The sequence below is a fragment of the Nematolebias whitei genome, chromosome 4 (assembly GCF_014905685.2).
Source record: "Nematolebias whitei isolate Nwh7 chromosome 4, NemWhi1, whole genome shotgun sequence".
In the NCBI taxonomy this organism is placed as follows: domain Eukaryota; kingdom Metazoa; phylum Chordata; class Actinopteri; order Cyprinodontiformes; family Rivulidae; genus Nematolebias; species Nematolebias whitei.
The window spans coordinates 21,431,711-21,455,563 of NC_056501.1; the positions used below are offsets into that span (position 1 = coordinate 21,431,711).

Here is a 23,853-nt window from a genome sequence, read left to right on the forward strand (position 1 = left end):
TGGATGGATGGATGGATGGATGGATTTATTTATTTATTTATTTATTTATTTATTTATTTATTTATTTATTGATTTATTGATTGATTGATTGATTGATTGATTTATTGATTTATTTATTTATTTATTTATTTATTGATTTATTTATTTATTTATTTATTTATTTATTTATTTATTTATTTATTTATTTATTTATTTATTTATTTATTTATTTATTAATTAATTAATTAATTAATTAATTAATTAATTAATTAATTATTGTCCCCGAGGGGAAATTTGTCTTGGACATTGTGTGCTAACAAAGCTTCTTCCACAATTAAATACACTACAACCAATAAAATCACATGAACCCTACAATAAAATACAAAACACGTATTAATAAGTACACATAATTCAATAAAAACACAGAAAGAAACAGAAAATATATTTATTAAAAGTGCAACAAAATTGTTTGACATAAAAACACACAAAGCAAAATACTTTTACAAAACACGAGTGCAAACATATGTTTTATCTTTGCTTTGAGAACGTTTTCTATTAATCACATAACAATCTCACTTATTAAAACAGATTAGCCACTGACTGGTGCAATATATCTTTTTTCCTGTTAAAGAAAAGCTTTTGTGATTCATACGTTTACAAATAAACAAATAAATACCACTATCATGCTAACTATGCTAGCATTCAGCTAAAAATCAATCAAAACTCACACAGCTCATTTTTAATGAACAGAATGTTCTTCCTCATGCCAGTAAACCTGAGTGTGACTTAAAATGCTGTATTTTTATTTATTGTAATATTCATTCCCAGATGCACCCATCTCCGTCACATTTTTTGTCACCTCACTTCCCCTCTTTTTAGATGTTTCTATCTGCAGCAGCAGAGGGTCGATCCCCTGTCATCCAGGTCGGGTTAATCCTATAAGTGCTTGAATACAAGTCAACGGGATTTTGTTCCTCAATTATTGAAGCCGCTTCACCTCTCATCCAGAAGGCTTTTCGGTTCAGATGATGGATTTGGAGTTTCAAATTTATAAGTTGTATTTGGGAAATCACATGAATCAAACACCAAAAGACAACACTCTGAGGTTTCAGTAACGTGACATCTATTTCAGACATTGAGAGCGTCTTAGACTTCCATTATAATTTGGTCAAAGCGTTGGACCAGTAAAACTTGACTAATAAATGTGATGAGTAGAAAGTGAAAGCAGCACTTTGAAGGCCACCACCTCAACATGTTCAGTCTCCCTGTCTGTATCTTTGTATTTATCTCTACCTGTCTCCCTGTCTGAGCAGAGCGCTGACCATTACTGATCATTATCTGGACTAACCTTAACTCACTGCTAATTAGATTGTTCTGAGGACTTGATAACATGGCACACAGATAAAAAAAAAATCTAACAAACCTCTGTATCTTTTTAATGAATCTGACCTTCTATTGTCTTCACGTCTCCTCCCTGACTTTTACAGTCCGTTTCTCTCTCCCTCAGTTACCTTGTTAAGAAGTGTCATCCTCTATCGCCGCCTCCCATCGCCCGTTCTCTCTCTCTGAATCTAACTTTCATCTTGGTCCTATCACACCATGCTTCTGAAGTCTCAAGGTGAACAGCACCTACTTTTTTCTCTGTTTAGAGTTAAAATCGCTCCTCTCTTTTTTTGGTGCCAAACTTTGATAATTACTTTTGATGATAAAAGAAGCCATTCAGGATTTTGAGATCTGACGTCTCCTGATGTTTGGGTGTGGAAGTCTGGAGGACTGGTTGAATTCAAATGTAATTTAGTAAAGTTACTGCTCAGTCATCTTCTAATGCAGGGGTTCTTAAATGTTTTAGGTTCAGGGACCCCTTACAGGGGAGAAAAAGTTTCAGGGACCCCCTCAAAAACCCTCATGTTTATTAAATAATTTTCTTCAATTTGTCTCTTTAATTCAATGGAAATATTTGTGTAACATAAATACTTAAGACCTGTTCTTTAATAGTGTTAATACAATTTTTATACTTTGAAACATGGGGTATTTTACATTCAAGACACACTGAATTAACAAAATGTTTAATTCAACGTCCAAAAATTACAGTTTTGAGAAAATTACAAGTAAAAATCCACTTTCAAACTTTACCTGTTCACATAATGAACAGAATAAATGTATCGTCACTCCTTCAAATTATTACAGAAAACTCTTTACGTAAATCTGAACAGAATCATGATAGCAGTAGTCATACCAAGTAACAGGGATTCTTTTGTAACCCGATTGATGCTGGAATGCAAACAGGGGGCGGGCCGGTGGTGGTCTGGGTCCCCCCCAAAAAATTGTAATAACGTACATGTGATTTTTTTTTTTTGCATTTTGGTGTATTTTAATGGGTTGTTAAACATTTACGTGCTTGTAAAAAATAAACATTTTAAAAAATTGCAAACCCCCAAGCACCCGCTTGCGGACCCCCAGAGGTCCGGGGACCCCAGTTTGAGAACTACTGTTCTAATGGACCTTACACCCTCAACATCAAGACTTTTGATAAATCTAACACAACCATGCATCTCTTTGTAGCCATGTGTCCCTGCTGGGAGAATCAGACAGCAGTTTGGTTTATCAGCCTCAAAATAACAAAACTTGAGAAGCTTTGTCCATTCGAGATGGTGTAGAGCATATGTGTCAAACTCAAGGCCCGGGGGCCAAATGTGGCCCTCGTTGACATCTTATCTGGCCCCCAAGCTGATATATAAAACATAAAATACTTCTATCTCTTGATTTTTTTTCAGTAATCTTTGATTATCATTTTGAAGGCACAACAGAGAACATAAAATGAGACCAACCAAACTCTAGTTGAGGAACCTGTAACCAAGAAAAGATGTTGGGTATCTGATTTGATTTGGTGCAGTTTTTGAACTTGGCCCTTAGTTTGAAAAAAGTTTTAATTTAGGCCCCATTTGTGAGCGAGTTTGACACCCCTGGTGTAGAGGCAGGGCAGCCAACTCGAAACCCGAAAGTCCCAGGTTCGATCCCCAGTCATTGCACATCTCGTGGTGTCTCTGAGAAGGACACCCTATCCCCAATTGCTCCCCAGGTGCTTTCAGTAGCTGCTCACTGCTCCACCCGCTGGTGGATGGGTTAAATGCAGAGAGCCAATTTCACCATAGTATGGGAACATACAAAGATGACTATATATAACACATTATTATTATTATCATCATTGTCATTATCATTATCATTATTGTTATAATTATCATTATTATCATTATTATTTAAACATGAGATTTGAAATAACTTCTTAGATACCCAGTTGCTTTTGTTTTTTCTTCTTCCTCTCTTCCTGTCTCCTTCACAGCTTTTTGATGGGTAACATTTAAACTAGCCGTTAAGTTATAAAACATAAAGGTCAATACACAGAAATCAAGGGACGCTACATTTTCTTCAAGCTATAGTCTGAACTTTTTTTTTCCTCCTTTAGTTTTGAACCATATCTGGAGGCTGAGTCATTTCTGGTTGCCATGGTGAACTGGTCAGAGTTTCACACTCCACTTGAGCCCGTTATGCTTCATAGCTGCACTTCCTTTTGGCTTTTCGGTATCACGCAAGTTCATAGTGAGTTGTTTAAAAAGTATACATCTATTGGAAATAATTTTTTAAGTAAACAAAGTGGTGGTAGTTTATAAATAAAATCTGCTTTTAAAAAAGGGAAAAGCTTTTTAATATATCTATTTTTCCATCTCACATACAATATGTATCCTAAGATAAAAGAGCCTGGATTAAAACATTCAAAATAACTGACTGAATTTGTAACAAGAAACAATCTTAAGAAATTTACTTGTGATTTATAAAGTTTAGAGTAAATACAACAATGGTTGCTTTGTACGAAGTTTCACATGTTAAAGTTAATAAAGTGGGTGACTGAGGTTTTACTTCAGTGTGTTTTAAAGTTGAATTTTTAGATTTTTAATAACTTTTCACAAAGAACAAAGTGTAACATCCAACAGAATTTACTGCAAAAGAAAACTGAAGAAGAGCTTAGAGTAAAAAATAAAAAAATAAGGAAAAGGAAACATCAGAAATAAATGATTTGTAAAAGGTCAGAAATAGTTAAATCTGTGTGTGTTGGGATTGTACAAGAAAAATAAGGTGGGAGACGTTGGAGAGTGGGATTTATCAAAGTGGTTTTCTAAGTCCAGAAGAGAAACTGGGTTAGTTAAAGCCAGGTCGGATAAACTGAAACTCGTCACACTGACAGAGTTAGAAGAGACATGGGAGGAGATAACTATCAGTAGAGGAGATTAACCAGGAGGGTCTTAAAGTCAGCAGCAATAAAATCAGTCTGCTTTACTGTAAAGACAACAAATAGGAACAGAAAGAAGGACAATCGTTTATAAAAAGGATGCCGAGATAAACCAGAGAAGCATTTTCTGCAAAAACAGTGTGAACGCTAAATGACTGCTGAACTGAAGAAGCTGAAACTGACACGTTGTTAAAACTAAAAGAAGTAGAACACTAGCTAAAATAAGCAAAGTGCTGCCTTAAAGCAGCAAAACATTAGCTAAAGGAGTAAAAGGCTAGCTAAGACCTGAAACTATCAAAAGGCTAACTAAAAGTTAAATGTAGCAAACTGCTAGCTAAAAATGTAAAAAAGTTTGCTTGGAGTTAAAAATAGTAAAATGCTAATTGTAGACTAAAAGCAGAATGGATTTATTTATTTATTCTTTATTTATACAGGTAGTCTCATTGAGTCACGAGAACTCATTTTCAAGAGAGACCTGTTTTTGGGAGCTAATGATGGGGGTTAAGGGTCTGCTCAGGGACCCAGGGTGGGGCAAATGAGGGTGGAGGCAGCTGTGGGTGCTTCACCTTTTCCACCCACATTTTGATGTTAAGAGTACAGGGAATTAACCCTGCAACTTTCTGATCACAGACCTATCTTCTCTAACCTCTGTGCCACCACTCCCTCCAAATAAGAGCTAAAATTAGTCAAATTGTAGCTAAATACTTAAAGTAGCTAAAGGCTACATAAAAGTTTAAAGTAGCAGAATGGTAGCTAAAAAGTAAACTTAGCATGAGAAGACAAGAGAAGAGCACGTATGTTGAAGCAGATTTCAATAATAATGTTTTTGACAGAACTGTAAAAATCATCATGTAATTCTATAGGGAGTTATTCCTCCGTTTTATTTTTCTTTCTGTAGTTTTCTTTCTTTTTGTCTTTTTTGAAAAGTATAAAAGTTAGAAAAGCCAAAAGTCATCGCATCAATCTCCTGAATGAACTGAATGTTCTAAATTGTGAACGGCTAAATCTAAATAAAGCATGCAGAGTTAGATTGCAAAGAAAAATGTAAAGAAAATGTCAGTAAAACAACTAAAAGTGGTGCCAATTCTAAATCAACACTAACACACAAAAATAAAAATGTTTACAGGTTAGAATTTATTTGGGAGTTTGCAACAAACAAAGTTTACTTTTTTTCCTGTTTCTTTTTTCTTTTGCTTGGTTGTTCTCAACTTTAGAGTGTAAAATAAAGAGCACTGAGAATTTTGAATTGTTATCTATATGATCACAAAGGATTTGAACACACACACACACACAGAGAGAGAAAGAGAAAGAGAACCCACCTTGTAATTCCAGAGGTAATGTCACACTGAGCCTGCAAGATAAATGTTATCTGTCTTCTGCTTCAGCTCCTGTCTGTTACCTCGGGCATCCGCTGCTTTATAGAAGCAGCCATACACAGTCTGAACTATTACTGAGAAATACTATGTGTATGTGTATGTGTGTGTGTGTGCGTGTGTGTGTGGATGTGTGTCTTCATGTGTGTAAGCGTAACATGACTTAAAAGCAAGACGAGAGGCATGACTTGAGAAAAAAATGGAAATAATAAGCAAAATGTTAAGCTTGGCATGGAAATCCCTACTTTAATAGTGTCTGGTCTGTGTGTGTGTGTGTGTGTGTGTGTGTGTGTGCGCGTGTGTGTGTGTGTGTCTCATGCTAATGTTTGCAGTATGGATGTACCTCATTTGATGTCATGCTGCTGACGTTTTGATCTCCTAACAGCAAAGTGTGATCCTGGTGTTCATGGAGAAAATCTTTCCGCTCTGTTCTCCTCTGATGGGCTTAATGCCTGTGTGTAACTTTGAGTATGTGTGTGTGTGTGTGTGTGTGTGTGTGTGCGTGCGTGCGTGCGTGCGTGCGTGCGTGCGTGCGTGCGTGCGTGCGTGGGTGTGTGTGTGTGTGTGTGTGTGTGTGTGTGTGTGCATGAGCATTTGTGAGTCAAAGGGAGACTTTGCATATTTTTTCTCTAAATTTGCTTCTGGAGGGAGTATATAGTTATAGCTCGCTGTCAGAGGCAAAGCCAGAGCGATAATGTTTTTGCCATGTGTGCATGTGTGTGCATTTGTTTCTCTACAACATTAGCAAAGTATCCCATGACTAACTGAATATTTTTAATTAAACTTTCAGAAACTATTTATTGGGTTGACCTCTTCAACTGGTTAATTTTTAGAGTCAGCCCAGCTCATAATGGATGCCACAGCAAATCAGCCTTCACAAAAATGGCTTTATCGCATCGGGTTTTAAAGGTTTTGAGTTAAAATTGTGTGCGGCTGAGAGTCATTCACAACACATACATCTAGTGCTAAAAGGTCATACAAGGTCACACAAGAAATCTCAATATTGCATGAGCTTGTTCACAATATTTTCAAGGATTAACCAAAATAGCAATAACTTGATCATTTCACAGGAAATGTGCATGTCCTCAAGAAATGTTAGGTATTTTAGTTTTCTAAAAGTGCATATATTACATCAAAAAGAAATATAATATTTAACAGCGTCAAACTTCTGGATGATTCACGTAAGACTGCTTCAGTTCGGAATGAGGAGAAATGTTAACAGCCTTGCACTTTGTGTCAAAGTTGGAGGGTCTGGATTGGCAGGTTCAGTAAAAACTCTTGTCCTGTGGGCACATTTATCAAGCTCTAAAAGGAAACTCAATGAGGAGAAAATATTGTCAATCACATGCATGGCATGGAGAAAAGGAAATAGAGATTGAACAGCAGGTAGAGGTTTGCTTCATCTGCAGACTCCAGTCTAGCTGGAAAAAAAAAAAAAAAACAGGCCATTTTCTGTCCAGTTTGTTGTTGTTGTTTTTACTAAGGGTATAATTTTGCTTATTCTGGAAGAGAACGCGCAAGATGGTGTCCGCTCAGCTTTAATTGAGGTTGCACAAAGAAGCAAGATCCAGTATAAATATACAGATTTATTTATAAGCTGAACACAAAAAATGAACTGGTTTCCCCCTGCAGATATATTTACTTTTAGTTCAGCGCTTTATGACATGAACTTTATAAAAGACTTTTGTCCACGTGTGTGTTACTGAGGTCTCCTGCTCAGATAAAGTGTTTTATTTCCAACAGGAAGCGAACACTAACCAACGGCAGACCTGGAAACTCTAAAATAGTTGCCTATGTATTTGTGTGTGTCAGAACTGGTTCCCATGGTAACCGCAAAAGATAGCAGCAGCTTAGTCTGTGTTTGCTCGGGGAGAAAAGAAACATATCGAAAAATACAACTGCATGAAAGACAAAAGCAGGTAGAGGTACACGACATAAATGAAATGAAAGTTTCGATACTGTGCGAGAAAGAATTAATTTCTGCGCTGATGACATCAGCTGATTGACAGCGCAGCGTCCTCACGGTGTTGCGTGTTTGTGTGTTGATGCGCAGCCTGCACTGACGCGGAGCTCCACAGTTTGGCTGCCAGGCTGAAGGACTGGTTCGGAGTTCTCCACCTCGATGCCAACAGAGACCTCAAATCCTCTGACAGTTCTGACTCCACTGCTGGTCGTAAGTCCCCGCTCCCATCCCTTTCACACACACACACACACACCTAAAATACAGTATTTCAGTCTTTGAGTGTTTGTGTGTGCCTCTCAGTTTTTGTGAAAGCTGGTGATGATGTCGACTGTGACCCTCCTCTGTTTTCTGTAATGTCAACATGTCTTAACACATCCAGCTCTGCCCATGACAGCACTCACACTCACTCCGTGCTGTCAAATTATTTTTAAAAATAAAACACTTTCTGACCTGTGCATGTTCTGTCTCTTTTCTCCACCAGATTTTGACACCAGCATCTTGCCCATTTGTAAGGACTCACTGGGCTGGATGTTCAATAAGCTTGACATGAACTTTGACCTCCTGCTGGACCAATCAGAGCTGAACGCCATCTACTTGGACAAGTACGAGCTGTGCATGAAGCCTCTCTTCAACTCCTGCGACTCCTTTAAGGACGGCAAGTTGTCTAACAACGAGTGGTGCTACTGTTTCCAGAAGCCCGAAGGTGAGGCAGCTGAAAAACAGATGGAGGGATAAAACAGATATATTTTATTAGAAAACAGTAAATAGAATTAAAATAAATGGATGGAGATGACACTTCTGTTCTGAAATCTGTTGCATTATCATAAAAAAAAAAGGTTGTTGAAAAATACATTGACTGTTTTGTGATGGCCGTTGCCTTTCTAGGAATAATTATTGTGCATCAAAGAGGATTTAAAAACATTTTTTAAACCAGTTTTAAGATAATAAATTTTAAAAAATACAAGATTGTAGTTTGGATCACAGTAAACATCAGTTGAATCTGCCTCTAGATCAGCACAGCTGACATTTACAGTCCAACACAAATATTTCCTGAAGCCAAGTCTCCATTTTTATGCTACACATACGTTTGAGTTTACCTTTGTTTTTTCTGCCTTTCTTGTGAATTTGTTTCTTATCAAAGAAGAGTTGCTCGTGTGTTTAACAGCCATGCAAAAATGTAGCTTGGCTGTCTTTAAGGTTTGGTCTTTAACAGAACTTTTATGGTTGCAGATTTTAATTTTGCAAATGGAGTTAGTGAGCAGCCATGAGTTGGCAAATTCCATTTATAATCTGCCCACATTGTGGATATTTTGCTAAATGAACTCATTTTGCTGTGTTTGTTCCTCTCATTTACATACAAAAAGCAGTTTTTGTCATAAAACAGACATGTTTAAGTGACAAATTGCTTTGGTGCATCCATGTTTAAATAAAACAACTGACCTCTTTTTTGAAGACAAAGTTTTGAAGCCTTTTGTCATAGTCAGTTTTGGTTCTGTGAAAAAAGCAATTACTAGAAACAACAATAATCATACTCTTTAGACATCCAGCAAGCTCTGCACTTACCCTGCTGACTTTGCATCTCAGCTATTCACTTTAATATGTTGTATATGTTCATTATTTAAAAAAAAAAAAAGTGTTATGTCAAATAAAAACAGTTCTCTGTGTTTAAAGTGAAAGTAAACCTTGATAGCTGCTGCAACGATCAGTTTGAATAACCAAACCATTTCTGCACAAACTGTCAGAAACCATCTCAGGGAATCTCATCAGCTTGTCCGTTGTCCTCATCGGGGTCTGCACCTGACAGCAGTTCGTCATCGTAACCGACTTGAGTGAGGAAAATGCTCACATTTGATGGTGTATGGCATGTTGGAGAGGTGTTCTCTTCACAGCTGTATCCCTGCTTTCACTGGACATGGCAGATGGAAAACAAAACTGTGTGTATGGTGTTGTGTGGGTGAGCAGATTGCTGACGTCAGCATTATGAATTAAGTGGCCCAAGATGGCGGTGTGGCTATGGTATGGGCAGGCAAATGTTATGGACAACAAACATGCATTTCATTGATAGCATTTTGCATGCACAGAGATACGTGACGAGATCCTGAAGCACATTGCTGATCCATTCACATCCCCTCATGTTGCAGCACGATAATACACGGCCCCATGTTGCAAAGATCTGTACACAATTCCTGAAAGTTGAAAACATCCCAGTTCTTGCATGGCCAGCATACTCACCAGACATGATGAGCATGTTTGGGGATGCTCTGGATCGGCGCATGTTCCAGTTCTTGACAATGTCCAGCAACTTCACACAACCATTGAAGAGTGGACCAACATTCTACAGTCTACAATCAATAACTGGAAGGAGATGTGTTGAACTGTGTGAGGCAAATGGTCACACCAGATACTGGCTGGTTTTCACGAAAAATGGGCGCTAAAACAAGTGTTGCCTTTATATTATGTTCAGTGTATAAATACATTGATAAGACTTTGAATGATCTGTTTCAGTTCTCCATGTTAAGAACATTTTAAGATTGGAGCCTTTTTGTATCTTCTCTTGTTGCAGGACTGCCTTGTCAAACTGAGAAGAGCAGGATCCAGAATCAGAGTCGAAGAAAGAGCCTCATAGGTCAGTTTGAAGAAGTGCCAGCTTCTGGCCACTGTCTCCTCCTCATGTTTTTGGATAAAAACATACTTTAATATATTGAACAGATTTTTGTCATTATTTTTAAAATGGGTAAAGGTGTCAGACACTAAAGCACAACCAAGTACAAACATCTCCAGTTCCCATTGGGCTGTTTGTGTGGCTTACCTTCTCTCTAAAAACAAGCTTTAAAAATGAGCAGATACTTGGTCAAATGAAGTTAACAGAAAATATGTCTGTGTGTGTGTGGGGGGGGGGGGGGTAAGTGTGGATGTTTGCCTCTAGGTTATCGAAAGTGATTGCGATCCATGAGGCAGGATGTTTGATTGTTGTCCTGTAACATTCACAGGAGTCATTGATTTTTGATGTCCCTTTGTGAAAACTCACAAACTTTTGTTGCTCCTTCAGGAAACGTGCACTTAACCTCTGCTGCAACATAATTAGATTATATGTTCATTTATAACAAACTTGATGTTCTTAACCTTTACTTGCCTCCTTTAACCTTATTTTCCATTCCCTTCTTTTTTCCCCTCTGTTTTTGGATGTTCTACTTTAATTTTCCCATCTCACCCTCTTGTCTCCAGGCTCCTATATCCCTCGTTGCACCGATGAGGGCTACTACAAACCAACCCAGTGTCACAGCAACACCGGCCAGTGCTGGTGTGTGGACAAGTACGGCAATGAGATCGCTGGCTCCAGAAAACAGGGCAACCCCAACTGCGGTAAAAACTTTACAGAGCACATCACCTCATGCACACACTGTCAGGTTTTCAGAAGCAGAACAGAAAAAGTGTTGTCACTGCTCACTAACTCCTTATTTATCTAATCATGTCCTGGTGTTAGTGTTTCAGTTCAGGTGGGCAGCTGAACATCTGATTCTTTGACAGATCACAGACTGTGGAGCTTTTCCTTGAAACCTAACATACCATAGAATCACAGAAAGCAGGTCGTGCTGATTTGTTCTACTTTTTTGTTCAGTAAGGGTACTATATCACTTGACTGTGAGTGTATAGACTAAATGAGAACTCAGAACTGCAAGAAAGCTGTGAGGAAAATAGGTTAATTTTCTCTTGCATGTTCGCTGGATGTCTGCAACCTCTCTGTGGTTGCATTTTGACCAGTGATTGGTTAAAAACTATGGCGTTTTTGTGTATGCACTGCTTGCAGTTCTGTATTTTAGACCATGCACATTATTTTGTTGCCCATTTCTGCACACATTGGATTATTTTAGCTCCCGCTGAACTCACCTTGGCAGCTGCATCTCTCAAAATGGCGAGCAGGTGTGACCAGCTCCCTGCCAGGAGGGCCGCTCAGGAGTGTTTCACCGTGCAAAGTGTTGCACTCAACAGAACAGTTCACAGAGGTTGCAAACCAGCAAGCGAGTTGTTAAACATTTTACCAGCAGTAACACTCCAACTTTTTTAGGTGTGGCCATTCACAGTGTCACGCGCATGCGCATGCATGGACTGGCTTTTTGACCTGAGCGTGGTGTCATATCATGAAACTTTTCCCAAAGCAACAGAGTTTAGCACAACATGCACAGTTTTTCAAAACTTTTACACGTAATCTGCACTCTGACACACTTGTTCACTCCAATCAGCAAAACACAACTCTGGCACTTTCTTTAAAAAAGTAAAAAATACAATCAGTGGACCGCCGCCACACAAAATTCAACAATAACGTGGCGGTGTCCTCTCAAATATGGCATGTAAACAAAATGGGTTGCTGTGGCAACCACCTTTCCAGTTTCTGAGAGGAGCACACTCCTGACTCACTGTCCCATTGGCATTTCCTGAGGTCAACTCCCAGTACAAAATACTGGTAAGCCTCCTACCTTTACTTATTAACAATAAAACAGGCATTAGCAGCCAGTTAGTTAAGCTAGTATTCACCAACCTTGAGGGTGTCAGAAATTCCCATATACTGTAACATCTGTGATTTCTGAAGGTAAAAGGCTCAAATGTTAGAATACTCAGTTTCATCTGAAAACAGCTCATACATGCATGCATACAAATGATTCCAGGAGGTTTTAGCTTAGCTACAAAACTTTAATCTTTCTAATCAGAGCAGACTGCAACATACAAATCACAGGAACAGAAATGTGTGTCCACAATTCACTGAAAAGTGCAAAATTCAACAATTAACATACAGTTACCTCTTCATCAAGATGTCAGCATCAAGTTTCAACAAATCTGAAACTTTTTACACAAACGCTCAGAAGTTCTTAAACACAGCATCTAAGTTTAAGCAGTTTCAGAACTTTCAAAATAAGAGTCTTGTACTGAAAGTCCAGCAGAAACTCGGCATGTTATTGTGTGTTTTAATATGGACGTTTGCAACAGCCACAGCCCGGGTAGTATATTTATAGTATATAGTATATAGTACTTTAGGGTAGTATACAGTAGTCCCTCGTTTATTGTGGGAGATCCGTACCCTGAAGCCCCGCGATAAGTGAAAAACTGCGAAGTAGGAATAGTAGTACAAGTAGTAAGTAGTAGTTTATTTTAGTGCATATATATATATATGTTTTTTTTTTTCATTTACCCTTTATTTATACAGGTAGTCTCATTGAGTCACGAAAACTCATTTTCAAGAGAGACCTGGTTTTGGGAGCAGATGATGGGGGTTAACTTAAGGGTCTTGCTCAAGGGGCCCAGGGTAGGGCAAATGAGGGTGGGAGCAGGTGTTACACCTTTACCACCCACATTTTGATGTTGACAGTACCAGGAGTTGAACCTGCAACTTTTCGATCACAGGGCCACTATTCAACTAAATCATTGTATATAATGTATGAATAAACAGAAATAAACATAATAAATCAGTTTATTTTCATGTTAGGGTCAAGTTGTTCTTTTGGCTCTAGAAGTTATATTTACAAAGAACTTGTTTTAAAAAATGCTCTTTTATTCATAAATGTTACATAAAACTTTATTTAAAAAACATATATATACACTACTGGGAGTTTCTCTGAAGTCTATCCAACTTTTGATTCCATATCCTGATGTCAACCTTGCGTCAATTTTCAAAAATATTTTCCTCTTGCAAGTCAATTAGAATTATCAGTCACTCTTGTCAGAAGATCACAATGTTCGGGGGGAGGGGGGGGGGTGCGAAATCACAGAAACATGAACTTTATCATTTGGAAGAAAGAAGCCTAAATTTGCATAAGTAGTTGAAAACTTTTATGCACAAGAATAACACTTTACTCACTTGCAACAGGAATTTATAGAAAAGGGTTAAAAAAAAATACTTGGTTGCAAATCAATTGCACAGTGATTTCTTTGTGGAGGGGGGGGGGGGGGGGGAACAATAATTAGCAAGAATGATTCCAGGCAGACAGTGATTACCAATCAGGTTGCCAAGTCACAGGCAACCATTACATCTCACACTGGTACCAGTCTAGTCTACAGCCTGTAATTGCAGCTTCCAATATTGATAAGGTGTTTATCCAGCCTCCACACACACACAGACACACACTTATATACATGAACAACAGTTCTTTGTCTCTGCTATAACAAGCTCATCAAACTCTGCCTGAATAGCCTGAGGCTGGAACAGCTTGAAGTTCTCCCATTCTCTCCTGAATACAACAAGCTTCACAGCTCGCCACTCAATAGCTTAAACACAAGGACACCAAACTGATTTCACTTCTTCGAGTGCAACGCAACCAAAGCACATTTGTACACAGGTGTAAATAGCCTATTTTAGACTGAGCTCATATGAATTTCTCTCAAAACCCTCTTGAAACAAAAGCTGCTAAAATTACTTCTCCTCACACTTTGACTGCACTGAATCAGGCGTTCATTACCAATTAGCCAGACTCCACTGAAGTGAGGTAGTTGACAAGAGACACCTTAGCTCCTCGCTGCGCTGAATAAAGGAATAATAAGCAGGAGGCTTAGTTTCTATTTCGTCTCCTCTTTTGTGCTTTTCCATGTTGTTTCACAGCAAACAAATCTAAAATTTAACACTATCTGCTGGCTTAGATAACTTACAAACTGGATTTATATTTGAATGTTTTTTTGTGCATACAACAAAATGAAATTTGTTATAAATTGGCGCCATTTATACTGAAATGAATCGAATTAAATAATATCAAGAATGTATGCTTGTCATAGTGACTCAGTTAGGCTGTATGTTGTTAATACATTTTTAATATTAACTGCCTGCTATGAGAAACCTAAACCCAATGAGGGAAATTGTTTTAGTATATTATACAGAACCAAATGTGCAGGGGAATAGACAAAGTATTCAGTGAAAACTATTGGCAGATAGAATTGGTTTTGTGTTCACGAGAAACAATGGTATCGTCTGCTCACCTGCCTGTTTGTTGTTTCAAACATGTCAATAAAAACAATAAAAAGATGTTTTCCTATGTCATCATGCCTCACCAGCTCCTCCATTGTAGTCTGAGGTTTGCAGTGCTGGAGTATCAGCTAAAGTAAATCTGATATTTGGAAGAAATGACCAGACTGACTTTATCCTGTCTGACTGGCAAAAAGTAAATAAATTTTTTTGTTTGTTTGTTTGTTTCCTACAGTAGTCCCTCGCTACTTCACGGTTTGTTTTTTGCAGACTCGCTCTATCGCGGTTTTTCAAAGTGAGATTGGACATGACACACAACTGTCTGACTGATGGATGAGCTGCACGATCGGCATGGATTTTTCATTTTAAATGACTTATTTTAAATTATTTAGCACCTACTGCACCTGTGTGCAGCCCACAGCTGCAGAAAAAGTTTCCTCCTGCAGTGTGTCAGATCTCTGCTCCTCAGTGGAGAAGTGGGCGTGGCCGAGAGCACTGGCAGGTGGCAGGGAGCTGAAATCATGACATTATGTGCTCCTTTAGAGCGCGTAGAGTTTAGAAACATTGTTTAGAATATTGCAAGAGTGTAGGAAGGGTTTAAAATGCCTTTGTGTGTGTGTGTATATATATATATATATATATATGGATGGATAGATACATAGATGCATAGATGGATGGATACATAGATGCATAGATGGATGGATGGATGGATGTACTAAAATAAACTACTACCGGTACATACTACTTGTACTACTACACCTACTTTGCAGTTTTTCACTTTTCGTGGGGCTTCAGGGTAAGGATCCTCCGCGATAAATGAGATTCTAGTGTATGTGGAATTAAAGTTATTTTGCAGTAGGGTTTCAAACTCAGTTTAGACTAATATCTAAAACTCAGTCTGGCGGCCAGAAAATCCACACCACTCTAGATTTTTCTTTTTTTTCATATTTTCATATTGTTTGCACTAATATAAAACATCTGTTTATAAAATATTGGGAGCAGTGTAGACTTGAATTCACTAGCTGCTAATGTCAAATTTTAAATGTCTTATACTGCTCTTTTTGCAACATTCAACCAGGTCTAATCCAGAACTTTGGTAGTATTGAATCAGTTGGGGTATTTTTCTATAAAAACTATAACTTTTTTTAAAAACTTCTCTGTATTCTGGTAAAATGTCTACAGACGAGGAAACGGAGACATCGGGGGATTTTGGCAGTGGCGGTGCAGTCATCCTCCTTGACGACCAAGAAGAGGAGCCAACGCAGAGCGAGCGAAGTCGGCAGAAGAAAAGACGGGGCCGAATCCACCCCAGGGGAGCCATAGAGGATGACGAGGACGAGGAAGAAGACAAGGATGATGAAACTGGCTATATTTGGTAGCTTCATTCCATTTTTCTTTGCCATCATCTGACCAGGAAACTCTGTTAACTCGGCACAGATCTAAAGCCATTCCAATGTCTCTTCCTCCAGTTATCTTGGCAGCAGTCCATCCTTTGGCTCCTGAGCCTGCTCTTGTCCCTGTGCCCCATCACTTCCCCCTTATCGCTCTTCAATAAACTTCACATAAACTTTATTTTTGAGTGTTCTACTCTTCCCCTCAAATACCAAACAGAGCTCATAAAGTTGAAACAACTATCAAGCCCTTGAAAGGACTGTACTCAATCCACTTTTAGCTTCTCCGAAACCTACAGTCTGTAAACCTTTCAAACATGGACACTTCTTTCTTTTAGGCCCTTTATCTCTCCATTTGCTGTATGTCAGTATCAATGTCTCTGATCAGTGCGTGAGTCCAGATGCATTAGATGTATTGGATGTAAATATGTTTCTGCCACAGAGGCTTCACTGTGGATTTCCTTGCCCTGTTGTTCCATCATCGATTCATTATCATGGTCTGTGTTCCACCATCGGGCTCCCTTCAGTGTTTGCTGCCATGCTCCAAGACTCTGAGATGCCCCCTCTCTTTCTGTTATTTTATGGAGGATTGTAAATTACTTGTTAATCTTGAATGTGACCAGAGAGCCCTGGAAACAATGAGATTAATGATGTATTGTTGTTGTTGTTGCATGTTTCTCATCTTGTACCTGTAAAAGAGAGATTTACCTGGCCACGTCCAGCTCTATGCATCTCAAACAGAAAGTGATGCCTGTTCGGCTGCTACAATACTATGTTGCTATGTTGATGCTGTCTAGTGTCCTTTTGGTTCTTCTCCCAATCTCAGGAGGTAGGATGTTGCATCGCAAAGAGATAGCAGCTAGAAACGCAAACCTTTTAGGCCTACAGTGCAAACCTGTGGAGTTTCAGCCAGCTGTTCTTTTGCTAAATGGTTCATAGGGCTGCTGAGGCTTTTTGTCTGTGCATGGACACGAGTAGAGGAAGCTGCTCCTGAGCTGGGAGGACGTAAGGTGTCGAGCAGAGACGAGACTCTGCTGTGCCTCCTAACATTGGATATGTTCAGTGATTTGAAATTGAAATCTTCACCATGTCAACTACGTGAACATTTATTTATTTGAAATATTTCAGTAAAGGTGGCACGTCAAGTGTCTTTTGAAACTTACTGGTCTGTGTCTCTTGTTGTCTACATGATGCCACGTATTCTTTCTTTTTTGACCAAATCATAAGAAAATTATGACTATAGAACATGTATAGTGATGTCATCACGAATATTAATGCTGCCATGTTACAACGAGTTTGTGCATTGCATATATGCACATGTGCATTTAGTATAATATAAATACAAACATTTGCCATGTTGTTTTTATTTGTGAGCAAAAACCAGCGGGAGCACACAACGCTGAGTGAGTTCTGAGATTTGAACATGGACCATAAACCACCAGCACTTGAGGCGCCACATCAAACCTCCACACATCCTTTCATCCAACCCTGTCGAGCCCTCAGAGGAGGCTGCCAGGACCTTGCACTCACCCAAGACTCAAGTCTAATTCAAGCATTGGCATGAGCCGCGTTACATCCAAAACCCATCATTGAGCAGGAATCAGAGATTAGATGCCCAGTTGCTTTGAGGATAACCCCACACAGGGGTCCCTTGCAGAATGGATAGAAGAACCCTAACCCTCATGCCTCCTTTGAACTTCCGCCAAGCTGTTTTGGTCACATTTTTAAAAGTAGGAATAAATGTGTGGTATTTCCAAAAATCAAGAGACCTCTAAGGTTCCTAGTGAATCACTTTGGATTGTCATGTCCTGGATTACTGAGAACAACCCAGCTCCCAACTTTCTTTTATAATTTCTACTATTCATTTCGACCTCGATTAATGGTATTTTTTTTGGAGGAAACAATGGGATTACTTTATTTTTCTACCTGACAAGAGTAACCATTTTACTCATTGTAGAGGGTGAAAGATTTCCCATTTTTATTAAGAATCACAGCCAGATAGATGTACAACATGATGGTTAAATGTAGCTCACGATTCTCTAATGCAAGTTGCACAAGCTGGTATAAACCCTCTCTTTGACTCTCTTTACCACCACAGAGAGAATCACATGAGTCCTTTCAGCACTCGGGTCGTATTTTTCTGAAGCCTGGATTTCTCTGCAGTCAAACAATCAAATCCCTCTATCACTTCTGACCTTTTCCAGTTTTGAGAAAGCTGCATCCCTAGAACCAGAGATAGATGGTAGCTATGTAGAATACTCTTGTCACAAACCTTTGAGAGAGAGAGAGAGAAGAATGACAAAGCTAGCAGAGACCAAACAGAACATGAAGGCTTAATGAGTGGTTTTGTAATATCACTGGCTAATGGGACAGCTGACCTCACTACTCTGAAACAGCCTGCTCAGCTAAAACACAACAAACCAACAATCAGAGAGTGAAAGGACAACTTGAGCTTGAAAATACTTACTCAGCAATACATAACAGACACTGTCAGGAAGAATAAAGAATTGGCTTAACTCTGTGAACCAAATCATCTATGGGACTAAAGTAAAGACTAAAGTATCATCTTGTATGTTTTATTTTATTACTGCTATAACTTTTATTTTTATAAATAAATTTGCTTCCTTTCTTGGTCAACTTATTCCAGATCTCATCTTGTGCAGATTATGGGAATTCCACTTAGTCCTTTTGCTGGATTATTTTACTTATATGGGAGTATAGAAATTATAAAGAAGCTAGTTTTACACTGGACTCTGCCTGAGATGTTGTGCAAGGAAAAGCAACTAGAAATGGTCAACCATGCACACTCACATTTGGCTCTAGTCGATTTAGAACCACAAGGTACTGACATCCATAATAGTAGGAGGAAGCTGAAGCATACAGTGGGGCTCCACACACACACAATATGTACAAGTTATATCTAATCAGGAATCTTCTTTTAGGGAGGAGCAGTTTACATCCATCCTAAGTGTTTATTTTTATGAATCCATCTTGCTTTTATCTCTCTCTATTTTTTAAGTAGATCAGTATAAATGAAGATGAGGGCAACAGAGAGGAACAGCTTGCCTGGCTTTGGTCAAGCATCTGGAGCACATTACTATTTCTTGCAGCTGCCAGCTCAGCGGAACAAAAACAGGAAGGTTCATTTGTAATTCAAACTAAGTGTTGTCAGGCAAGATACATTAAAACAATCCAAAATCCTGTAATCACCTCTATTTGTGGATCTCATAGCAATTAATTTAGTAACTTCAGTAACACATCTATTGCACAGTGTTCATTTTCTACTGTTGATTCTACCACACACACATAAACACACACACACACGATGTTATTACTGTTTCTATTTTCTTCTTCTCTCGTTCTCACTTTCCTGGAGTGAGTTCCATCTTCATCACAGTAAGAGGGAATGTGTGGTTATGTTGTATCCTCGGGGCACTTCGTTGCTCTGTTTCATTTCTCTATTAGCGCCTTCTTTATTATCCACAGCTGGCGTTCCTGCTGGGTGGAGCCTCGGATCAGCCCAAGGTAACCATAGTGTGAGGTGATCCATACAGGAGGGGCTCGTGGTTTTATTTTTGTTTTTCCACTGCTGGTTCTTGTTCTTTTATCTTGGAGTTCTCCAACACAACTTTGGAGTCTGTGAGCTGATAGTTAATGGGATTTCAGTACCTGTGCACAAATGTTTTTATAAGTGTTTCTTAAAGTTTTGTACAACATTAAAGCAATCTGTTAATGGTTGTTGGTAATATTCACCTCTAACTTTTAGTTGTTGGAAATGACTCCCAGCTTCTACCCAACCATCAGTAAAATTGGCTGGGTTGTAGCCAAATTTGTGTATACTAAGGTTGCTTAGCTTTGGTGGCCATGTTGAATGGCGTTGACTCCAAAATTTAGTCAGTTGTAGATGTTCATCTAATAACTTTCTAAAGGTTTCATTAACATCCTTCTGCTGGTTCATGAGATATTTTACTAATACGACAGCTCAACAAACATGCAGAGAGATGTGCGCAAAATCTGTATCTCCGCGCTCCTTTGGCAGCGGGTGATAAAAATAATCCTTTATAATATAATTTGAAAATATAAAGATAAACTTTTCTGCTTGTTTTGATTGTGTATAAAGTAAATGATAAATGGACTGTACTTATATAACACCTTTCTATCTTATCAAGATACTCAAAGTGCTTTACACTACAATCTGTGCCCTCATTTACCCATTCATACAGCACTCTACTAGATCTCTACAAAGCTAATTGAACGAATCAGAATAAGGTTGGTTGCAATAGATGAAGTTTCTTCCCTAGTTACCAATCCGATTCAGATATGCCACAATTGTTGGTTTTCTTCAGGCAGACTGCTTTTTTCTTGTCAGCCTTGAGTCCTGCTGGAACTTACTCGAGCCAAAATGGCCAAATTTATGAATATTCCACTACACTGATCCGTGCTATGAGCCTTCTTCAAGGTCAAGGCCAACATGCTGGAGAGTCCTAGAGTCCTAGTGGCCTGCAATTCTTACAAATCACCTCCATCTTACGGTTTAGCTCAGCTGATTTTGAGTTCTCATAGCATGAACCAAACCTTCACACAGACTCAGAAGCTTTGCCTTGGCCAAAACTGCTGCCAATATCTTCTTCAAAGTTTGATAAAACAGAGCCCCGCCGATGCCATAGAGCAGAATCCCTGCTATCATAAATCCAAATATATAAACGTCTTCGGCATCCTCCTGACACAGAACTGAAAAATACATCAGCTGCCAAACTCCTCAAGGATCTCTGATGTACCCCGCAGCGTGAGTCTCAGCCGGACAAGAGGGTTCTCCAGGACCCTGCTGTTTTGTTGAAAAGATTTCAAATCATTCTAAAGAGAATATTCAGAGCTTTATCACATTCATACACTGATGGGACGCACATCGGAGGCAATGAGGGGTTCAGTGTCTTGCCCAGGGACACTTTGGCATGTGACTGCTGGTGGATTTGAACCCCCAACTCTTGCATTGGAGGACAACTGCTCTAAACACTCAGCCACAGCCACCATTAATATATGTGGAGTCTTTCCTAGTTTAGGTCACATACATTCCAATATCTGAACTGTCAGGTAAACGATGGCACGCACCATCCTGATCTCTAAATCACTCTATATTCACATGTTCAGTTTTAATGCAAGAGAGAATTATTGTTTAAACAATCAACATTTTTAAACCCCTACTGGACAACAGTTTAGTAAAAACCCAAGACAAGCTTCAAGTAGACTTTCTCATAGCTGCATTTTGAGTGTTCACCATGTCAGCATGCCATGTGCCAAAACTGCCATTTCACATGAGAGAGAAAATGACTCACTTGTCAAGGTTCAAAGCACACTCATTTGTCCTATTGCACTTTTCATTCTGGCTGCGGGATCACGGACCGATTTGGACCTTCAACCTCAGAGGGATGCAATTAACTACCTGACAGAATAGAAATCCAACAGTACTCCAGAGCCCAAGGACCAGATTTGGGGATCACTGGTCCAAAGCCTGTCTCTGTAATTGGCAGAGACATTGTAATAAGTAGGGATCATCTCTCCCTAATCGGTCACAGCCCACCACTTCCCCCTCCTCACACTCTTTTTCATGCTTGGCTGACACAAAACCAAGCAGCCTGTGGAGCTCCTGAACATGTTGGACTCCCTTCATGCCCCCAAGCAGAAGATCTGTCACTTCTATGTGTTAAACCAACAACATCACCCCACTGCTAATTAAACTCATAGAGGTTACTTTAATGCTAAAAATTTAAAGAGATCAGTCTTCCACAAAATTCAGTTGCAGGAAATTAAAATCATTGTTAGTATAATTCAAATTTAGCCCCATTTTGTTTACCAGAAGCTGTAATGCTGCTGTCAATAGAAACATATTTAAATTTGAAGCATGTTCATTATTTTTCCACTGTTTATTTTTTTTACTCAGTGTGACACCAGTGCCCTCTACTGGTGATCTCTCAGCTGAGTGGAAAACCAATTACAGGTTGCATGAGATTTTCCCTCATAAATACATTATGAAGCTTAATAAGCCACTTAATCAAAAACAAATGTGCTGCAGATTGTTTTAATGTTTTCCATTTCATTCACAATGTGGGCAGTGCGGTAGTGCAGTGGTTAGAATTGTCACCTCTCAGTGATAAGGTTGCAGGTTCGCCTCAGCCTGGGGCCTTTCTGGGTGGAGTTTGCATGTTCTCCCCATGCACAGGTACTCCAGTTTCCTCCCAAAGAGCAAAAACATGCACTTTAGGTTAACTGGTAACTCTTAAGTCCCTAGGTGAGAGTGCAGTTTGTCTGTGAAGGACAGTGTACACCACCTGTCACACAGTGACTGACGGAGATGGACACCAGCTCCAGGTGACCCCGAGAAGCAAGCAGGTAAATAAAACAGATAAATGGACGGATTCACTGGGTATTTTTTCTCTTTCTAAAAAACATCACTAAACGGACAATTTTGTCAAATACCAAACAATTTTATTCATCACTAAAATTTTGAAATATCATTTTCTTTTAAAATCTATATTTACAGCTGCATGTACAAAGAGGTTAACTCAGTCAAGGCAACTAATTTGCATAAGTAAGGCATTTTATTCGGATAAAAAAAATAACCACAAATAACTTCTTCATGCAGTCTTGGGTTTGTCATGAGCGGCATAAAAATAAGCTTTGGGTTTTTGCTTCAAAAGAAAAGGTGCAGAATTTAAATATTCGCATGATCTTTGCTGCTCGTTTGTGCTTTCTTTTAAAATTTCTGATAAATTAAATTAACTGGCAACAGCATCTGTGATTCATGAGCAGATTCTCCTTTCACCAGTGGTTGTTCTGAGCTGCAGCATCCACATCCGTGATGTGTAGAAGTCTGCCACTCGCGCCTCCTTCCAGGTAGCTCGGCTTGACAGCCGGGGTGTCAGACAGCCTCCTTCTGCTTTTGTTTAGGTCTGGATCAGAGAGCGAATGATTTCAATAAATGATGCAAACATAAACTGATAACTGAGCAAATGAAGAGCAAGTCGAGGACAGCAGTTCCTCACCTGAGATTGCAAGTAACATCTTGCGTCGGGCTCCAAAGGTAGAGACACCAACTTCTTTCAGATCCTCGTCGGACAGAGTGAGGAATGTCTGGTAGTCGATCTGGGGGAGTACAGAGAGAGGTTGTATCACGATGCTCATCCATAATGCATGAATCCTCTGGCTGGAGAACAAGAAGGAGCATGTCTGGGTGGTTCAGGCTCTGCAGCAACTTCTACACAGCTGCTCAAGTGAACGATGATTTCACATTATTCTGTTGTATTTATTTCACTCATCAGAATTTAGAAATAACTCATTCAAATGAGAAGGTCTGACAAAGCCAAAGGAAATTACACACGATTTGTGGATGAAAAGAGAGCAGGGAGAATAAAGGTCCTGAATAAACTTTTTCTTAGAGTTAAAAAGATAACAGATTATGTACTGTATGATCCTGTGCTTACATTAAATAAACACATGAATACATAAAGGGCGGAACAGTTGCAGTTGGTAGCTCTGCCGCCTGTCAGCGAGAAGGTTGCCAGATCGAATCCCGGCCGGGGATCTTTCTAGGTGGAGTTTGCATGTTCTCTCCGTGCATGCACGGGTTTTCTCCATGTACTCCAGTTTCCTCCCACAGACCAAAAACATGCATGTTAGGCTGATTGGTAACTCTAAATTGTCCCTAGATGAGAGTGAGAGAGTGAATGGTTGTCTCATTTGTCTCTATATGTCTCTGTGATGGACTGGAGACTTGTCCAGGTTGTCCTCCGCCTCTCGCACAGTGACTGCTGAACATGGACACTGGTGACCCCTGTGACCCAAAAAAGAAGAAGCAGGTAAAAGATAATGGAAGCTGGCTGGCTGGCTGGCTGGCTGGCTGGCTGGCTGGCTGGCTGGCT

At 39.2% G+C, this 23,853-nt stretch overlaps 2 protein-coding genes across 2 annotated transcripts in view; one reads left to right on the forward strand and one right to left on the reverse strand.

Moving 5' to 3' along the window:
• The window catches only part of spock1 (SPARC (osteonectin), cwcv and kazal like domains proteoglycan 1), a 90,940-nt gene extending 74,517 nt beyond the window's left edge, over window positions 1–16,423 (forward strand). The window contains exons 8-12 of the mRNA XM_037675590.1: window positions 7,691–7,810; window positions 8,082–8,303; window positions 10,164–10,226; window positions 10,826–10,963; window positions 15,729–16,423. Of these exons, the coding sequence (XP_037531518.1) occupies window positions 7,691–7,810; window positions 8,082–8,303; window positions 10,164–10,226; window positions 10,826–10,963; window positions 15,729–15,925 (740 nt within the window). The 3' untranslated portion in view covers window positions 15,926–16,423. The remainder of the gene's footprint in view (window positions 1–7,690; window positions 7,811–8,081; window positions 8,304–10,163; window positions 10,227–10,825; window positions 10,964–15,728) is intronic.
• Window positions 16,424–22,662: 6,239 nt separating this feature from the next.
• The window catches only part of bicc2 (bicaudal C homolog 2), a 25,704-nt gene continuing 24,513 nt past the window's right edge, over window positions 22,663–23,853 (reverse strand). The window contains exons 18-19 of the mRNA XM_037675851.1: window positions 22,978–23,077; window positions 22,663–22,884 (exon numbers count right to left, since the gene is read on the reverse strand). Of these exons, the coding sequence (XP_037531779.1) occupies window positions 22,754–22,884; window positions 22,978–23,077 (231 nt within the window). The 3' untranslated portion in view covers window positions 22,663–22,753. The remainder of the gene's footprint in view (window positions 22,885–22,977; window positions 23,078–23,853) is intronic.